General features: G+C 40.2%; 2 protein-coding genes across 2 annotated transcripts; both read left to right on the forward strand.

Annotated features, from left to right (window-relative positions):
* The first annotated feature begins 7042 nt into the window (after nt 1–7042).
* Nucleotides 7043–7963, forward strand: LOC129136740 (cyclin-dependent kinase 2-associated protein 2-like). Its single transcript, XM_054665018.2, has one exon. It carries the CDS (start codon nt 7203–7205, stop codon nt 7530–7532), a length of 330 nt encoding a protein of 109 aa, XP_054520993.1. The 5' UTR covers nt 7043–7202; the 3' UTR covers nt 7533–7963.
* A 639-nt stretch (nt 7964–8602) lies between these two features.
* LOC129136894 (unconventional myosin-Vb-like) lies at nt 8603–16105 on the forward strand. The gene is given in 2 exon segments (XM_063796149.1): nt 8603–8792; nt 14832–16105. Coding segments are annotated over 2 exon segments (1464 nt in total).
* The last annotated feature ends 601 nt before the right edge of the window (nt 16106–16706 follow it).

Below are 16706 nucleotides of genomic sequence, written 5' to 3' on the forward strand. Positions count from 1 at the left end.
GAGCATGGCCTGGGTGGCCTCTGGATCGCTAGTGCCCCTGGCCTGAGAGCCCGCCAGACCCTGCCCCCGCCCGGCTCCTCCTCTGTCAGAGCTCGACACCTCTAGCCAAGGGCCCTCTGCAGCCAAGGGGGATAGGGCTGAGGGCCGGTTCCCGCCCCCGTGCAGCTGCTGCAGGGCAGACCGCCTGGCTTGGCCGCAGCCACAGGGACATCTGGCCCTCGTTCCGAGATGTGGGAAGTGAGGGCGGACTCGGGAGTTGCCTGGAGGTTGCTGCCTGCACACAGAAGGTGGCTGCAGCTTGGTTGCCCAGGCGGGCTGGAGGTGCATGGCCTGGTCGGCCTCGGGATCGCCAGCGCGCCCAGCCTGAGGGCCCCCAGGCTGTGCCTCCCGCCCAGTCCTCCACCTGAGGGAGATCGGGGCCGTTGGTATGGGCACTCGGCAGTCACCCCGTGTGGGGTTGAGCGGCGGGTTCTCAGTTCTCGCTCCTGTGCAGCCGCCGCCGCCGGTCAGAATGCCTGGCTTGGCCGCAGCCACTGGGACACCTGGCCCTGGTTCTGCGATGCTGGCAGCGCGAGCGGGCTCGGGGGTTGCCAGGCAGCTGCTGCCTGCACACGGAGGGCGACTGCAGCTTGGGCGCCCAGTCGGCGGAGCATGGTCTGGGTGGCCACTGGAATGCATGCGCTTGAGGCCTGAGGGACCCGCTGTTGGTGCCACCTGCCCTGCTCTGCGCCTCTCCGCGCCTGCGCCGGCGCCCTGCGCCCCCTCCGCGCCTGCGCTGGCGCTCTGCGCCTCTCTCCCTTTGCGAATGGCGCTCTGCCTTTGCGAGGGCAGAGCTGCCTTCTCGTCAGCACAGGCCGGGAGAGCATCGCCAGGGCGGAGCTGAGTTCTCCTCTGCACAGACTTCGGAGATACAGCGAAGGCGGAGCAGTGTTCTCCTCAGCACAGACCCGGGCGGGCGGGCCGGGGGCACCGCGAGGGCGGAGCTGCGTTCTGCTCAGCACATACCCGGGGGACACCGCGAAGGCAGAGCAGCGTTCTCCTCAGCACAGACCTTGGGGGCACTGCCTCGCTTTGGGACAACTCGGGGCCGCATCAATGGTGAATAAAATCCTTCCTGTTTGCAGCCCTGAATAATCAGTGTCAGAGGCCAGTTAGAAGGGTTCAGTGTGGAAAACGGGAAACCAAAAGCCCCTCTGAATCCTGCCCACCGAGGTTCTCCCCAGCCAAGGCGAGGCGGCCGCAGTGCGAGATCCACACTGCAGCCTCGGAAGACAAATGCGGCATTCCTAATGCAGACATGACACCCAAAGTATGACACCCCCATTGCTCATGTAAAAAGCACCTGTAATGCTAATGCACTGCCTCAATACAAAAATATTAATATAAGATCCGCAATCCCCTCGCTGCTGTGCAGTCCAAAGACAGCGATCATAATAATCAACATTGACATAGTCAATACAAACGTAGTAACGAACCTAGGGTTAAGGTTGGTGTTAGGGTTAGGGGTTAGGGGTTAAGTTTAGGGTTAGGGGTTGGAGATAGGGATTGGCGTCAGAGTTAGGGGTTAGGAGTCAACGTTTAGAGTTAGGGTTTAAGAGATGTTAGGGGTTAGGGATTAGGGTTTAGGGTTGGGTTAGGGTGAGGGTTGGGGTTAGGGGTTAGGGTTGGGGATAGTGGTTAGGGTTTGGATCAGTAGTTAGGGGTCAGGGTTAGGGGTCAGGGGTCAGGGTCAGGGTCAGAGGTCCCACTCTGCGATTTGTCTATTTACTCTGCTGACTGTTCCCTTTGCCATGCAAAAGCTCTTTAGTTTATTTAAGTCCCTGCTATTTATCTTTGTTTTTATTGCATTTGCGTTTGGGTTCTTGGTCATGAAATCCTTGCCTATGCCAATGTCTAGAAGGGTTTATCCAGTGTTATCTTCTAGAATTTTTACAGTTCAGGAATTAGGTTTAAGTTCTTAATCCATCTTGAGTAGATTTTTGTATAAGGTGAGAGATGAGAATCCAGTTTTATTACCCTACATGTGGCTCGCCAATTATCCCAACGTCATGTGTTGAAAAGGGTGTCCTTTCCCCACTTTATGTTTTTGTTTGCTTTGTCGAAGATCAGTTGGCTGTAAGTATTTGGGTTAATTTCTGGGTTCTCTCTTCTGTTCCACTGGTCTATGTGCCTATTTTTAAACCAGTACCATGCTGTTTTGGTAACTATGGCCTTATTGTACAGTTTGAAATCAAGTAGTGTGATGCCTCCAGGTTTGTTCTTTTTGCTTAGCCTTGGTTTGGCTACATGGCACTCTTTTGGTTCCATATTAATTTTAGAATTGTTTTTGTAATTCTGTGAGGGATGATGGTGGTATTCATATGGGGATTGCATTGAATTTGTAGATTGCCTTTAACAGAATGGTAATTTTCACAATATTGGTTCTACCCATCCATGAGCATGGGGATGTGTTTCCATTTGTTTGTGTCATCTATGATTTCTTTTCTTTCTTGTTTTTTTTTTTTTTTTTTTTTCCAGAGGTAGTTTCGCTCTTGTCGCTGAGGTGGGAGTGCAATGGTGTGATCTCGGCTCACTACAACTTCTGCCTCCCGGGTTCAAGCAATTCTCCTGCCTCAGTTTCCCGAGTAGCTGGGATTATAGGCATGCGCCAACGTGCTTGGCTCCATCTATGATTTCTTTCAGCAGTGTTTTGTAATTTTCATTGTAGAGGTCTTTTGATTACTTTGCTAGGTATATTCCTAAGTTTTGTTTGTTTTTTTTGTTTGTTTGTTTTTTTGCAGCTATTGTAAAAGGGGTTGAGTTCTTGATGTGATTCTCAGCTTGGTAGCTGTTGATGTATAGAAGAGCTACCTATTTGTGTACATTAATCTCGTATCTGGAAACTTTGCTGAATTCTTTTGTCAGTTCTAGGAGCTTTCTAGAGGAGTCCGTAGGGTTTTCAAGATGAAAGATCATATCGTCAGCAACCAGTAACAGTTTGACTTCCTCTTTACGATTTGGATTTCCTCTATTTCCTTCTTTTGTCTGATTGCTCTGGCTAGGACTTCCAGTACTATGTTGAAGAGGAGTGGTGAGAGTAGGCTCTTCGTCTTGTTCCAGTTCTCAAAGGGAATGCTTTCACCTTTTCACCATTCAGTATTATGTTGGCTGTGGGTCTGTCATAGATGGCTTTTATTACATTAAGGTATGTCCCTTGTATGCCTATTTTGCTGAGAGCTTTAATAATAAAGCAATGCTAGATTTTGTCGAATGCTTTTTCTGCATCTGTTGATAAAATCATGTGAGTTTTTTTTTTAATTCTGTTTATTTGGTGTATCACATTTATTGACTTGCATATGTTAAACCATTCCTGTGTCACTGGTATGAAACCCACTTGATCATGGTGGATTATCTCTTTGATATATTGTTGGATTCAGTTAGATAGTATTTTGTTAAGGATTTTGGCATCTGTGTTCATCATGGATATTGGTCTGTAGTTTTCTTTTTTGGTTATGTCCTTTCATGGTTTTGGTATTAGGGTGATGCTGGCTTCATAGAATGAATCAGGGAGTGTTTCTTCTTTCTCTGTCTTGTGGAATAGTGTGAAAGGATTGGTATCATTTCTTCTTTGAATGAAATAAAATATTCTTTGAATGTCTGGTAGAATTCTGCTGTGAATCTGTCTGGTCCTCGGCTTTTTTTGTTGGTAATTTTAAAATTACCATTTCAATCTTGCTGCTTGCTTTATTGGTCTGCTTGGGGTATCTACTTCTTCCTGATTTAAGCTAGGAGGGTTGTATTTTTCCAGGAATTTATGCAACTCTTCTGGGTTTTCTAGTTTATGTGTCAAAAGGTGTTCATAGTACCCTTGAATAATCTTTAATATTCCAGTGGTGTCAGTTGTAATATCCCCTGTTTCATTTCTTAGTGAGGTTATTTGGATTTCCTCTCTTCTTTTCTTGGTTAATCTTATAATGGTCTATTAATTTTGTTTATCTTTTCAAATAACCAACTTTTTGTTTTATTCATGTTTTGTATTTGTTGTTGTTGTTGTTGTTGCTGTGTCAATTTCATTTAGTTCTGCTCTAATCTTGGTTATTTCCTTTGTTGCTGGGATTGGGTTTGGCTTGTTCCTGCTTCTCCAGTTCCCTGAGATGTGAACTTAGATTGTCTGTTTGTGCTCTTTCATACTTTTTGACATAGGTGTTTAGGGCTACAAACTTTCCTCTTAGCACTGCCTTTCCTGTATCCCAGAGGTCTTGATAGATTTTGTCATCCAGTTCAAAGAAATTTTTTCCATTTCCATCTTGATTTTGTTTTTTACCCAGTGCTCATTCAGGAGCAGGTTATTTAATTTCCATGTATTTGCATGGTTTTGAAGATTCCTTTTGGAGTTGATTTTCAGTTTTATTCCACTGTGATCTGAGAGAGTGCGTGATACAATTTCAATTTTCTTAAATTTATTGAGACTCGTTTTATGGCCTATCATATGGTCTATCTTGGAGAAAATTCCATGTGCTGTTGAATAGAATGTGTATTCTGTGGTTGTTGGATGAAATGTTCTTATATATCTGTTAAGTCTATTTGTTCCAAAGTATAGTTTAAATCCAGTGTTTCTTTGTTGACTTTCTGTCTTGATGACCGACAGGTGCTGTCAGTGGAGTAATGAAGTCCCCCACTATTATTGTGTTGCTGTCTATCTTATTTCTTATGTTTACTAGTGATTGTTTTATAAATTTGGGAGCTCCAGTGTTAGCTTCATGTATGTTTAGGATTGTCATGTTTTTCTGTTGAATGAGACCTTTACCATTATATACTGTCTGTCTTTCTCTCTTTTAGCTACTGTTGCTTTAAAGTTTGTTTTGTCTCATATGAGAATAGCTACCGCTGCTCGCTTTTGGTGTCCATTTTCATGAAATGCCTTTTTCTGCCACTTTCCTTAAGTTTATGTAGGTCATTATGTGTTAGGTGAGTCTCCTGAAGGCAGCAGATGGTTAGTTGGTGAGTTATTATCCATTCTGTGGTTCTGTATCTTGTAAGTGGAGCATTGAAGCCATTTACAAACAACATTAGTATTAAAAAGTGAGGTACCATTTCTTTCATCATGCTCTCTGTTGCCTCTGTACTTTGTTTTTGTTTTTTGTTTTTGCTTTTTAACTTGTATTTTTGTTTTATAGGTCTTGTGTGATTTATGCTATAATGAAGTTCTGTTTTGATGTGTTTCCATGGTTTGTTTCATGATTTAGAGCTCCTTTTAGCAGTTCTTACAGTGCTGGTTTGGTAATGGCAAATTCTGTCAGCATTTGTTTGTCTGAAAATGACTGTATCTTTCTTTCATATATGATGTTTAGTTTTGCTGGATACAGAATTCTTGGCTGATAATTGTTTTGTTTAAGGAGGCTGAAGAAAGGGCCCCAATCCCATCTAGCTTTTAAGGTTTCTGCTGCAAAATCTGCTCTTAGTTTGATAGGTTTTCCTTTATAGGTTACCTAGTGCTTCTGTCTCACAGCTCTTAAGATTCTTTCTTTTGTCTTAACTTTGGATAACCCAATGACAATGTGCCTAGGCTAAGATCTTTTTGTGATGAATTTCCCAGGTGTTATTTGTGCTTCTTTTATTTGGATGTCTAGGTCTCTCACAAGGCCACAGATGTTTTCCTTGATTATTCCCCCAAATATGTTTTCCTAGCTTTTAGAATTCACTTCTTCCTCAGGTACACCAATTAGTCTTAGGTTTCATTGTCTTAGGCCCCACCACTAGGGCCGCTACACGTGACATGGGATGTGGGCCATCGGGCAAAGGGTGTGGAGATGGGGCGCTGCCAGGGGAGCCAAGGAGGAAAGAGAGCGCTTTCCAAATTGTCTTCCAGGGTTTCAATGTGCATTTTATTAACTCAGAATCTGTTGGGAATACTACTAGGGCGCTACCTTTCCCTGGAGATAGGTCTTGTCAGTGGAGTGAGATAGGCTGGGGGGAGGAAGAGGAATGGGAGGCTCAGTTTATAAATATTAAGATCAGCAAGGGTGTGCTGCTGGCAGGAGCAGAGGGAGCCTAGAGATTTGGGTGGCTGCCGTTGGTAAGTGGTTGCAATCCAGAGAGTGGGATTGAGTTCCTCCCTTGTCATGTTAGCATCCCGTTTCCTGGGCGCGGGTCTAATGCCCTGCAGGTGGTCATTTCACTCATGGTGGCTTTGTCTCTCTTCTGCTATCTCCAGACTCCGCACTCCAGGGCTGCGTACCACCAGCCACTGTCATGTTAACCCCTTCCCAGGCCAATGTGTCCTTGGCCTGGAGCCCAATCTGCTGGACAGCCTGGGACCGTCCATTTTCGGGGTGGTGGGCAACCTGGTGGCCATCGTGGTGCTGTGCAAGTCACGCAAGGAGCAGAAGGAGACCACCTTCTACACAGTTATGCGGCTGACTGCCACCGACCTGTTGTTCACTTTGCTGGTGAGCCAGGTGACCATCGCCATGTACATGAAGGGCGGGTAACCTGGGGGCCAGCTGCTGTGTGAGTACAGCATCTTCAGCCTGTTCTTCTTCAGTCAGTCCGGCCTCAGCATCGTCTGTGCCGTGATACCTATACAGGTAATTTGTGTTAGACATTCTTAGAAGAGTTTCAAAATTTTATGTTTTTATCTGGGTTATAAACAGAGTCCTCAAATGCATACAAAGGAAATCATGCCATGATTGAATTTCAGCAGGAATAAGTTTATTTTACCTATTCAAAATTAAAATACTTTTGTTGTGTTTGAAAATGTGTTTTAAAGATATGTTTTTGAAAAAAGTTTAAGTAAATATTTAATCATGTCCCCTTTTCTATCCCAAGAAATAATTTCATATATAGTTTATTTAAATTTTTTAACAAAAATGTAGCATAATTTTTTTAAATTGTATATTTTATTTAACCCAATATATATCCAAAAATTGGGTCAATATGTAATCAATATAAAAATTATTAGAGATAGTTTGCATTCTTTTTTCATATGAAATCTTTGAAATCCATTGTGTATTTTACATTTTAGGATGTCTCAACTCAAATGTGAAATTTTCATGGAGAATATTTGAACTATATTTAGATTAATACAAATTGCAGTTAAAAAGTTTAATATAGATTTACCAGGGGGCGTGCAGCCCGCTTGCCAATCAGATCGCTGCTGAGCGGTCCCGCAGCCAACCCCCGAAGAGCAGCCTGCTGGCTTCCCCAGCTCCCAGGAGCTGGGGATGTCCTACAAACCTACCACCCCTGCCCCCAGCAGCACCCCCGGCTCCAGCACCCCTGGGCCAGGCACTCCGGTCCCTACAGGAAGCGTCCCGTCGCCGTCGGGCTCAGGGCCGGGTGCCACTGCCCCTTTCAGACCGCTGTTTAAAGACTTTGGACCGCCTACCATCGGTTGTGTGCAGGCCATGAAACCACCTGGTGCCCAGGGCTCCCAGAGCACCTACACGGAACTGCTGTTGGTCACAGGGAAGATGGGCAAAGTGATCCGGCCCACCTATGCTGGCAGCAAGAGCGCCACGGAGCGCCTGAAGAGAGGTATCGTCCATCCCTAGTCAGAGTGCCTGGTAGAGACAGAGCGGAACGCCCACACTTAACAGGAAGCTCCTAGGCCTCTGTGTCTGGACTCCGGAGCACCTCCTTCTCCCTGGCCTTCATCCCTAGTTGAACTAACCATCCTGGGCTTCCTGTCCTGTGTCCCTTGATGGGTGCCCTCCAGGAACCAAGGGGCGGTTCTCACTCTAGGTGGCAGCACTAAGGACCCCCCTCCCCACCCCACCCCGCCAACGCAACAAGAGTTAGCAACGAGGTCCCCGTGAGTCCCACCCATGACCTGCCGACAGTGTTGTCCACTGGAACTTTCTGTGGCCCCCACCACTCAGCCCTTCCCAGCACTTGTCCGGAGCCTCCTTGTCCCTCAGCACAGCTCAGGCCTCAGCCCTGACACTTCCCTGCCTTGTGTCTTTTGCTAAATATGACCTTTCTATATTAATAAAAGATGCTTTGGAGTTGTGCTCTCTAAAAAAAGTTTAATATAAAGGAGAAATAAAAGGAAATTTAGCAAAGAAATATGTAGATGAATATTTAAATACTCAGAGGTGACATTACTACAAGACATAATGAGATTATCAGATGTTTCATTTACTTATGATTAATATGTTTGTATTTCTTTTTTATTCATTTTATTTTATTTATGTATTTATTTATTTTTATTATACTTTAAGTTCTAGGGTACATGTGCACAACGTGCAGGTTTGTTACATATGTATACATGTGCTGTGTTGGTTTGCTGCACCCATTAACTTGTCATTTACATTAGGTATTTATTTTAAGGCTGTTAAAGCTGTAGTCAATTTTCTCACTTTGATCTTCCAAAGGAACCTGCTGTATCTTTTTCATTCTGTGCAAAATAGGCATTTTAGGATCCACTCAATGCTAAAGTCATTGAGTAGCTACAGACTTGCTATTTGTTTCTCCATTGTTATATTTTCATAGTTTTAGAATCTGAGCAGCATTTAATTTGTCTATGCTTTATATTTTCCTTTAGAGAAAGAACACAGTGATACTTGCTCATAGTGTTAGAGGAATAATCCCAAAGAGAGAAATTATTCTTTGAATATCCACCATGACTGAATACTTAGCAATACTGAAACCTACTTATAAAACAAAACAGAAAACCTCCAAAAAACCAAATAAACAACAACAAAACTTAAAACCAAAAAAGTACTGGAAGTCTCAGAAGTATTTAGCAGTTATTCTTGCTCCTTTAAATGAAAAGATGCTTTATCGTATCCTCTATGGAGAGAATTCTGACAGTATTTATCAAAGACCTTACATTTATTCACCTTTTGCCCTAACAATTTCATAACTTAAAAATACATACAACAATTTATAATATAGCATTTTTTGTAAAGGGAAATAATCAGAAAGAGTCTAAGTGTTCAACAATAGGGCACTTGTTGAATTATGATACAATCACTTAATAAGGTCTTCATAGAGCCCATTAAAATGATGTTATTGCTATTTATTTATTAATAGGAGAAATCATTTAGAATTTTTGGTTAAGACCTTTAACTAAGCACAAAGTCTATGAAATAATGTGCACAACATTCCATATTTTCATAAGGGGAATGACTTTTAAAACTACCCTGCAATCATCTCATTTTACACAAATGTCTAGGCAGGTTTGTTAACCGGGTATATTGTGCCATGCTGAGGTTTGGGGTATGACTGATCTCATCATGCAGATACGAAGCTTAGTACCCTGTAGTTTTTCAACCCTGGCTGCCCTCCCTACTGCCTCTACTAGTCTCCATTGTCTATTATAGTCATCTTTTCTTTTTTTAAAAAAAATCTGTTTTTCTGATTTTTTATTAGGTAAAAAATGGAAAAACAAAATATAATTTTCATTCAATACATATTTCATCCTTATGCATTATTTTTTCAGAAAGTGAAGTCCATTTAGAATGATAGCAGTTCATCAACCAAATAATTCATCTTCACACAGTTTAAATAACTTCAGAAATTTTCTTCATCTCTCTCTCTGTAGAAATTCTCAAACTGTGGAATGGTCATCTTTATCGTCATGAATACTGTCATCTTTATGTCCAAGAGTATCCAACATTTAGCTACCAAACTACTACCCAAATCTGATTATTTGATCATGTTGATTCTGTCACATTCTACTTGTCATATCAGATTTTTATTAAAGAAATCATTAGCTTATCTATTATTGTTACTGGGGCTGTAAGAAAATTTTGTAATTCATTTGGATCAATCCTCTTCTTTATGGTCTTATTTGAGAATAAAACTTGGTTCTGTCTTAGCCTGTCATTTAATAAGCCAGTGACCTGGGGCAAATCTAACTGCTTCATCTGTAAACTATGAATAATAATAGAGTCCCTCTGCCTGTCATACATGGGTATAGTAAGGTTCCATTTTAAAAATGGCTCTTATTATGTTACCTGAAAGGCATTCTATAATGATGAGTGGCAAGGTGGTCTTAGCAACAGTGCAGTGAAAATTGGGACCATTTTCTGTCACTATCATTTCTATTTTTGTGATACCCTCTTTAAATTAGTCTTAGGATGTAATTCAAAGGAGTGATGTAATTGGAATTTTCTTCTTCTTCTTTTTTTTTTTTTTTTTTTTTTGAGACAGAGTTTCCCTCTGTCTCCCAGGTTGGAGTGCAGTGGTGCAATCTGGGCGCACCGCAAGCTCCCTCTCCTGGGTTCACGCCATTCTCCTGCCTCAGCCTTGTGAGTAGCTGAGACTACAGGCGCCCGCCACCGCACCGGGCTAATTTTTTGTATGTTTGGTTGAGACGGGGTTTCACCATGTTACCCAGGATGGCCTCGATCTCCTGACCTCGTGATCCACCCATCTCGGCCTCCCAAATTGCTGGGATTACAGGCGTGACCCACCGCGCCCGGCCCATAATTGGAAATTTTTATACTGTTAGATCTAAGAGTATTTTATGTGGTATAATAAAATATTAATTTAGTGAACCTCATTAGATAATTAGCATGGAATATATTATGCACTGCCATGCAGGGGCCTAAGAGAATGGTCCACACGTCTTGCGAAGTTGATATGAAGACAGGCAACAAGACAGTCTAGCTGAGTAAAAGTCTGTAGACATCTCTAAGGAGGAGTGGTTAGAGAATGCCCTGACTGTGGATAGCTGGCATATTTTACCCCAGAAAGAAGAGCACAGAGTGGCAGAGAGTACTTGAGATTTAAATAAGAAAAGAGGATGAAAAAATTACTTTCACTAATTATAAATTTTCTCAAGAATGGACTTATTCTCTATTTTCTATTGCCTCTTGAGAAATCATTATTTTTCATTCAGTCAACATAATTATTAAGACTAATTGTGGAGGGTATTCAAAATGCAAAAACAGCGGTCCCTAGGATTATATTTTATTTATGAATGATCACTGATTTGTAACTTTTCCTTCAGTTAGATGTTTTTTAATAGAAAAATACCTTTTTAGCACCAGTACAATTTGTGAAACGAAATGTGAAATTCAGGCATATATGTAATTTTATGTGTAAAATATTCCATTTTTTTCTGTTAATGAAGTAAGTATGTTTAACATGAGATATATCCGCTTAATAAATTTTTAACTGTGCAATACAATCTTGTTAACTATAGGTGCTCTGTTGACAGCAGATCTCTAGAACTTATTCATCTGTTATAACTGAATTTTATACCCATTGAACAGCAACCCCCATTTCCCCTCCTTCCAGACCCTGGCAACCAGTATTCTACTCTATTTCTAGGAGTTTAACTATTTTAGATATCTTACGTAAGTGGAATCAGGCAGTATTAAAACATACTTTCAATTAGTAATGACTATAATTCGGATAATTTAAATAAGAGAAAGCAAATATCACTACTACTAGCTTTTGGGGGAAAATATTACAAATAGGGATATTGTGATAAAAGTGTACAATATTTTTTACATTTGTGCACTTAGAGCCATGTTCAGACTTTGCCACCTATACATGTATAGCACATTTGAATATGTGCTACAGTATGCCATTTATAAAGACTGAAAATAACATTTTATAAAACATTATTATTTATTTAGCAACCTCATGAGCTTTGGCTTCAAAAATACCTGATTTACAAAGCATAATCCTAGTGCTGGAGAACAGATCAGTGGCTGCCAAAGGTTAGGGTTGGTTGGAAGATGTCATTAGTGAGGGATAACATGAAAACATGTACTTTCTTTGTGGTGATAGAGCAGTTCTGCATCCAGATTATGGTGATGGTTACATAAATCCACACTTCATAGATCTATACACACACATCACACATACACTCACACACACCTACACAAGAGTACATGTAAAATCCTTAGAAATATGAATAGGGTCTGAACCTGAGTTAATGGTATGGAAACAATGTCAATTTCCTGATGTTGGCAAAGTACTAGGTTAAGTTAGATATAATTACTGGGGAAAGTTGGCTGAAAATAAGACGGTCATTCTTTTTACTATTTTTTAACTTCTTGTGAGTCAAATTATTTAAAAATAATTGGTATTAAACAAAGACAAAAAAATCTAAAATTTCTAAAATCAAAGCCCTTATGAATTTGAACATATTATTTGATTTATTTTGTAGACCTTGATTTCTTCACCTGTAAAAATGGAATGATAGTAGAATTTCTGTCTCATTATTGTCATGCTTAAACCATATCATTTATGTAAGTGCCCAGTACTGTGTCTGGTGAACAATAATGCTTAAACGCTGAGTTCCCCCACTTTTTTGTGGCTGTTGGTTTACAGGTGGTTTTTAAGTTCCTAAGTGGAAGTTTGTTTAAAAAGAGGCAGTCAAAATAAACAGCGATGTCTCAGAGCATCATCTGAACAAGAAAGGAAGGTGTTCTCCATCCCTTGAAGTGGTCTCAGTCCTCTTTTATTGTTTAGCTCTCATGTGAGTCTTCAGAAATAACCTCAAGAATTGCTACAACACCAACAGAGAATTAACTCTCATTGAGTTTTTAGCTCAGTAGATTCTGGGTCCTAAAATTTATGGACTCACCTGCTTTTTAAATTTTTCCCATTTAGAAATATTCAATTTAAATCTTCCTTCAGTAAGTAATTGTTAACTATTAACAATCCTAACATTATAATAAAGTCAGAAGTAACATTTATTACTTTTGTTTTCCACTCATACTGCTTGCAGTCCATAAGCATACAGCATTTTTGTCTTTACAAATATCTAAAGGAAGATAATCAAAATGAAAACTAAGAAATCCTACTCTGAGGTCATATCTCTCTAACTAGATTGTATATTTATTGAGGGTGATGACTATATTTTCTTTTCCAGGAGAACAAAACAAATACAAGGTTGGGATGAATTTAATTTAGTGGGGGATGGAGAGGGGAAGGAGTCAAGTTTCTTCATCCTTTTCCATGCTTTGATAACTTTATCTGTGAGATCCTAGTTAAAAGAACATGACTATGTAAAGAAGTAAGTTCTTGAAAGGCCCACTGTATTAGGAGATTAGGAATTGTTAGCTTGAAAAGACATAAATGGAAAGAAAACATAACACAGAGACAAAATACATGAAATTTGTATTGTGGTACACATGTGCTTTGTGATCATATTTCTGTGTCATAAACAAAAAAAAAAGTATAAAGCTTAACCAAAAGAAATTTAGGGCACATAGAAGCATTTACGTGTTTTCATACTATGAGCTGGGGCTAAGGTTTCCTTTACCATGACAGTTGGTGAAGCGTAAGAACAAATCAATTCACAAATGTTCTAGTAAATTCCAATTTCCGCATCTTAAATCATAGACCTAAGTCAGTCAAAGTCAGTCATATATATAGATATGTGTGTGTGTGTGTATATATATATATACAGGCACCTACATAAGTGGTATGATTTAAGCATGACAATAATGAGATAGGAATCATACTATTATTCCATTTTTACAGGTGAAGAAATCAAGGTCTACAAAAGAAATCAAATCATATGTCCAAATTCATATGGGCTTTGATTTTTGAATTTTCAAATTTTTGTCTTTGCTTAATACCTTTTGTTTTAAAATAATTTGACTCATAAGAAGTTAAAAAAAGAAGTAAAATGAATGACTATGCTATTTTCAGGCAACTTTCCCCAATGATTATACATAACTTAACCTACTACATTGCCAAAATCAGGAAATTGACATTGTTTCCATACCATTAACTCAGGTTCAGACCCTATTCATATTTCTAAGGATTTTACATGTACAGATGTGTTTGAATGTATGTGTGATGTGTGTGTATAGATCTATGAAGTGTGGATTTATGTAACCATTACCACAATCTGGATGCAGAACTGCTCTATCACCACAAAGAAAGTACATATTTTCATGTTATCCCTCACTAATCACATCTTCCAACCAACCCTAACCCTTGGCAGCTACTGTTCTGTTCTCCAGCACTGGGATTATGCTATGTAATTCAGGTATTTTTGAAACCAAGCTTATGAGTTTGCTAAATAAATAATAATGTTTATAAACTATTATTTTCAGTCTTTATAAATGGCATACTGTAGCACATATTCCAATGTGCTATACATGTATAGGTGAGCCAAAGTTTGAACATGGATCTAAGTGCACAAACATAAAAAATATTGTACACTTTTATCATGATATCTCTATTTGTAATCTTTTTCCCCAAATACTAGTAGTAGTGATGTTTGCTTTCTCTTATTTAAACTATCAGAATCTTTAAACTTTCTCTTATTTAAACTATAGTCATTACTAATTGAAAGTATGTTTGAATACTGCCTGATTCCACTTACACAAGATAGATATATATATCAGTGATATCTATGTGTGTGTATATATTTATATATGTCAGTCATATATATGTGTGTGTATATATTTATATATATATGTCAGTCATATATGTGTGTATATATTTATACATATCACATACACACATATATAGACGGAGTTAGGTCTATGATCTCTGTATATATTTATATACACACATATGTATTTTTAAACTATTACATGAAGCAAATAGTACAGTTGATTTCATATAACAAGAGTTATTGGATGTATATGGGCAAAAGTTAATGCATATGGGCAAATAAATTGATGAACTTACAGACTCATTTGTTTGACATATATTTATTGTGTGGTCTCTATTGAATGCTGGGTATCTTCCAGGAGCCTAAAATTTAGCAGTGAACGTAACAGGCTCAAATCCTTGTACTCAAGTAGCTAATATTCTAATCGAGGGAGAAGACAATAAACAAAGTTAATAAGCAAAATATTCAACATACTAGTTGATAGGAAGTTCTGTGGTGAAAAATAAAGTAAGAGGAAAAGGATGAGAGGAAGCTCTAAAAGCAACTGAAGATTTACATGAAGAAGCTGCCCAGGCGTTGGCCCAGAGTGAGAGGAAGCGCCATGAGTTCAACAGGCAGGTCACAGTTCAGTGGAAAGAAAAGGATTTCCAGAGCATGTTGGAGTGCCAAAAAGAGGGCGAGGCCCTCCTCATCCTCAACCTGGTGACAGACTTGAAGCCCCAGATGCTGTTGGACACAGTGCCCTGTATCCCCGCCTACATCCCCTACATGTGCATCCGGCTCGCGGACCAAACCAACGATGATCTCAAGGTGCACTCGCTGATCATCTCCACCACCAACGGCATTAAGAAAGTCCTGAAGAAGCACAGTGATGACTTTGAGATGACGTCATTCTTGTTATCCAACACCTGCCACCTTCTTCACTGTCTGAAGCGGTACAGTGGGGATGAGGGCTTCATGACTCAGAATACTGCAAAGCACAACGAACACTGCCTTAAGAACTTTGACCTCACCAAATACCGTCAGGTACTGAGCGACCTTTCCATTCAGATCTACCAGCACCTCTTTAAAATTGCCGAGGGTGTGTTACAGCCGATGATAATTTCTGCCATGTTGGAAAATGAGAGCATTCAGGGTCTATCTGGTGTGAAGCCCACTGGCTCCCAGAAGCACTCCTCCAGCATGGCAGATGAGGATAACTCATACCGCCTGGAAGCTATCATCCGCCAGATGAATGCCTTTCATACAGTCATGTGTGACCAGGGCTTGGACCCTGAGATCATCCTGAAGGTATTCAGACAACTCTTCTACATGATCAACCCAGTGACTCTTAATGACCTGCTCCTGCGGAAGGACGTCTGCTCTTGGAGCACAGGCATGCAACTCAGGTACAATATAAGTCAGCTTGAGGAGTGGCTTTGGGGAAGAAACCTTCACCAGAGTGGAGTAGTTCAGACCATGGAACCTCTGGTCCAAGCGGCCCAGGTCCTGCAATTAAAGAAGAAAACCCAGGAGGATGCAGAGGCCATCTGCTCCCTGTGTGCCTCTCTCAGCACCCAGCAGATTGTCAAAATTTTAAACCTTTAGCCTCCCCTGAATGAATTTGAAGAACAGGTAACAGTGGCCTTTATACAAATGATCCAGGCACAACTACAAGAGCAGAATGACCCTCAGCAACTGCTATTAGATGCCAAGCAAATGTTTCCTGTTTTGTTTCCATTTTATCCATCTTCCCAAACCATGGAGTCAATCCCAGCATGTCTCAATCTGGAGTTCCTCAATGAAGTAGATGCATGTTTAGTCTGATTCCCAATGTCAGCAAAAAGGAAGTATAGACAGTAAAGTAAATTCAAGGATCTGTTAAATCTGGTAAAAGTAGATCAAATCTTAGATTGACAGCCTGTAGAGAGTGCTGAACTATACAGAATTAGACACAACTATGGCATTATTTTTTGTACGTACTGCTCAGAATAAAAACACTTGAAATGTGGAAGATTTTGATTTCAGTCCAACAAATATACATAATAATTTATAGACACCAAGCAGTCCCCATAGCCATATAAAAGATGCCAATTGTATAAAATGAAGGTGCCGAGTTTTAATCTTTGCATATAACTGGAGAATTTCCAGATTAAAATACTAACTATATATAAGTCACATAAATTGCCTTCAAAGTGCTTTTAACAAATAATAGTACTAATAACCATGATAATGGCATACACTGACATTTCCCAAAGTTTGCAAACCATAGGTGTGGTAGAGTTTGTGGTGAGATGTGTTAAGAACAAAAATATGGGGATGAGACTTCTGAGAATTGTCCCCAAAATATTTTTTAATGGCTGATTATACAAAGACAGCAGTGTAACTGACCTCCAAACCAGACATTTTGAGTACTGGTTTCTGAAGC

The sequence above is a fragment of the Pan troglodytes genome, chromosome 17 (assembly GCF_028858775.2).
Source record: "Pan troglodytes isolate AG18354 chromosome 17, NHGRI_mPanTro3-v2.0_pri, whole genome shotgun sequence".
Classification (NCBI taxonomy): Eukaryota; Metazoa; Chordata; class Mammalia; order Primates; family Hominidae; genus Pan; species Pan troglodytes.

What these genes read in the sequence shown, in the direction of transcription:
- LOC129136740 (XM_054665018.2), top strand. Translation starts at nt 7,203, where the DNA reads ATGTCCTACAAACCTACCACCCCTGCCCCCAGCAGCACCCCCGGCTCC.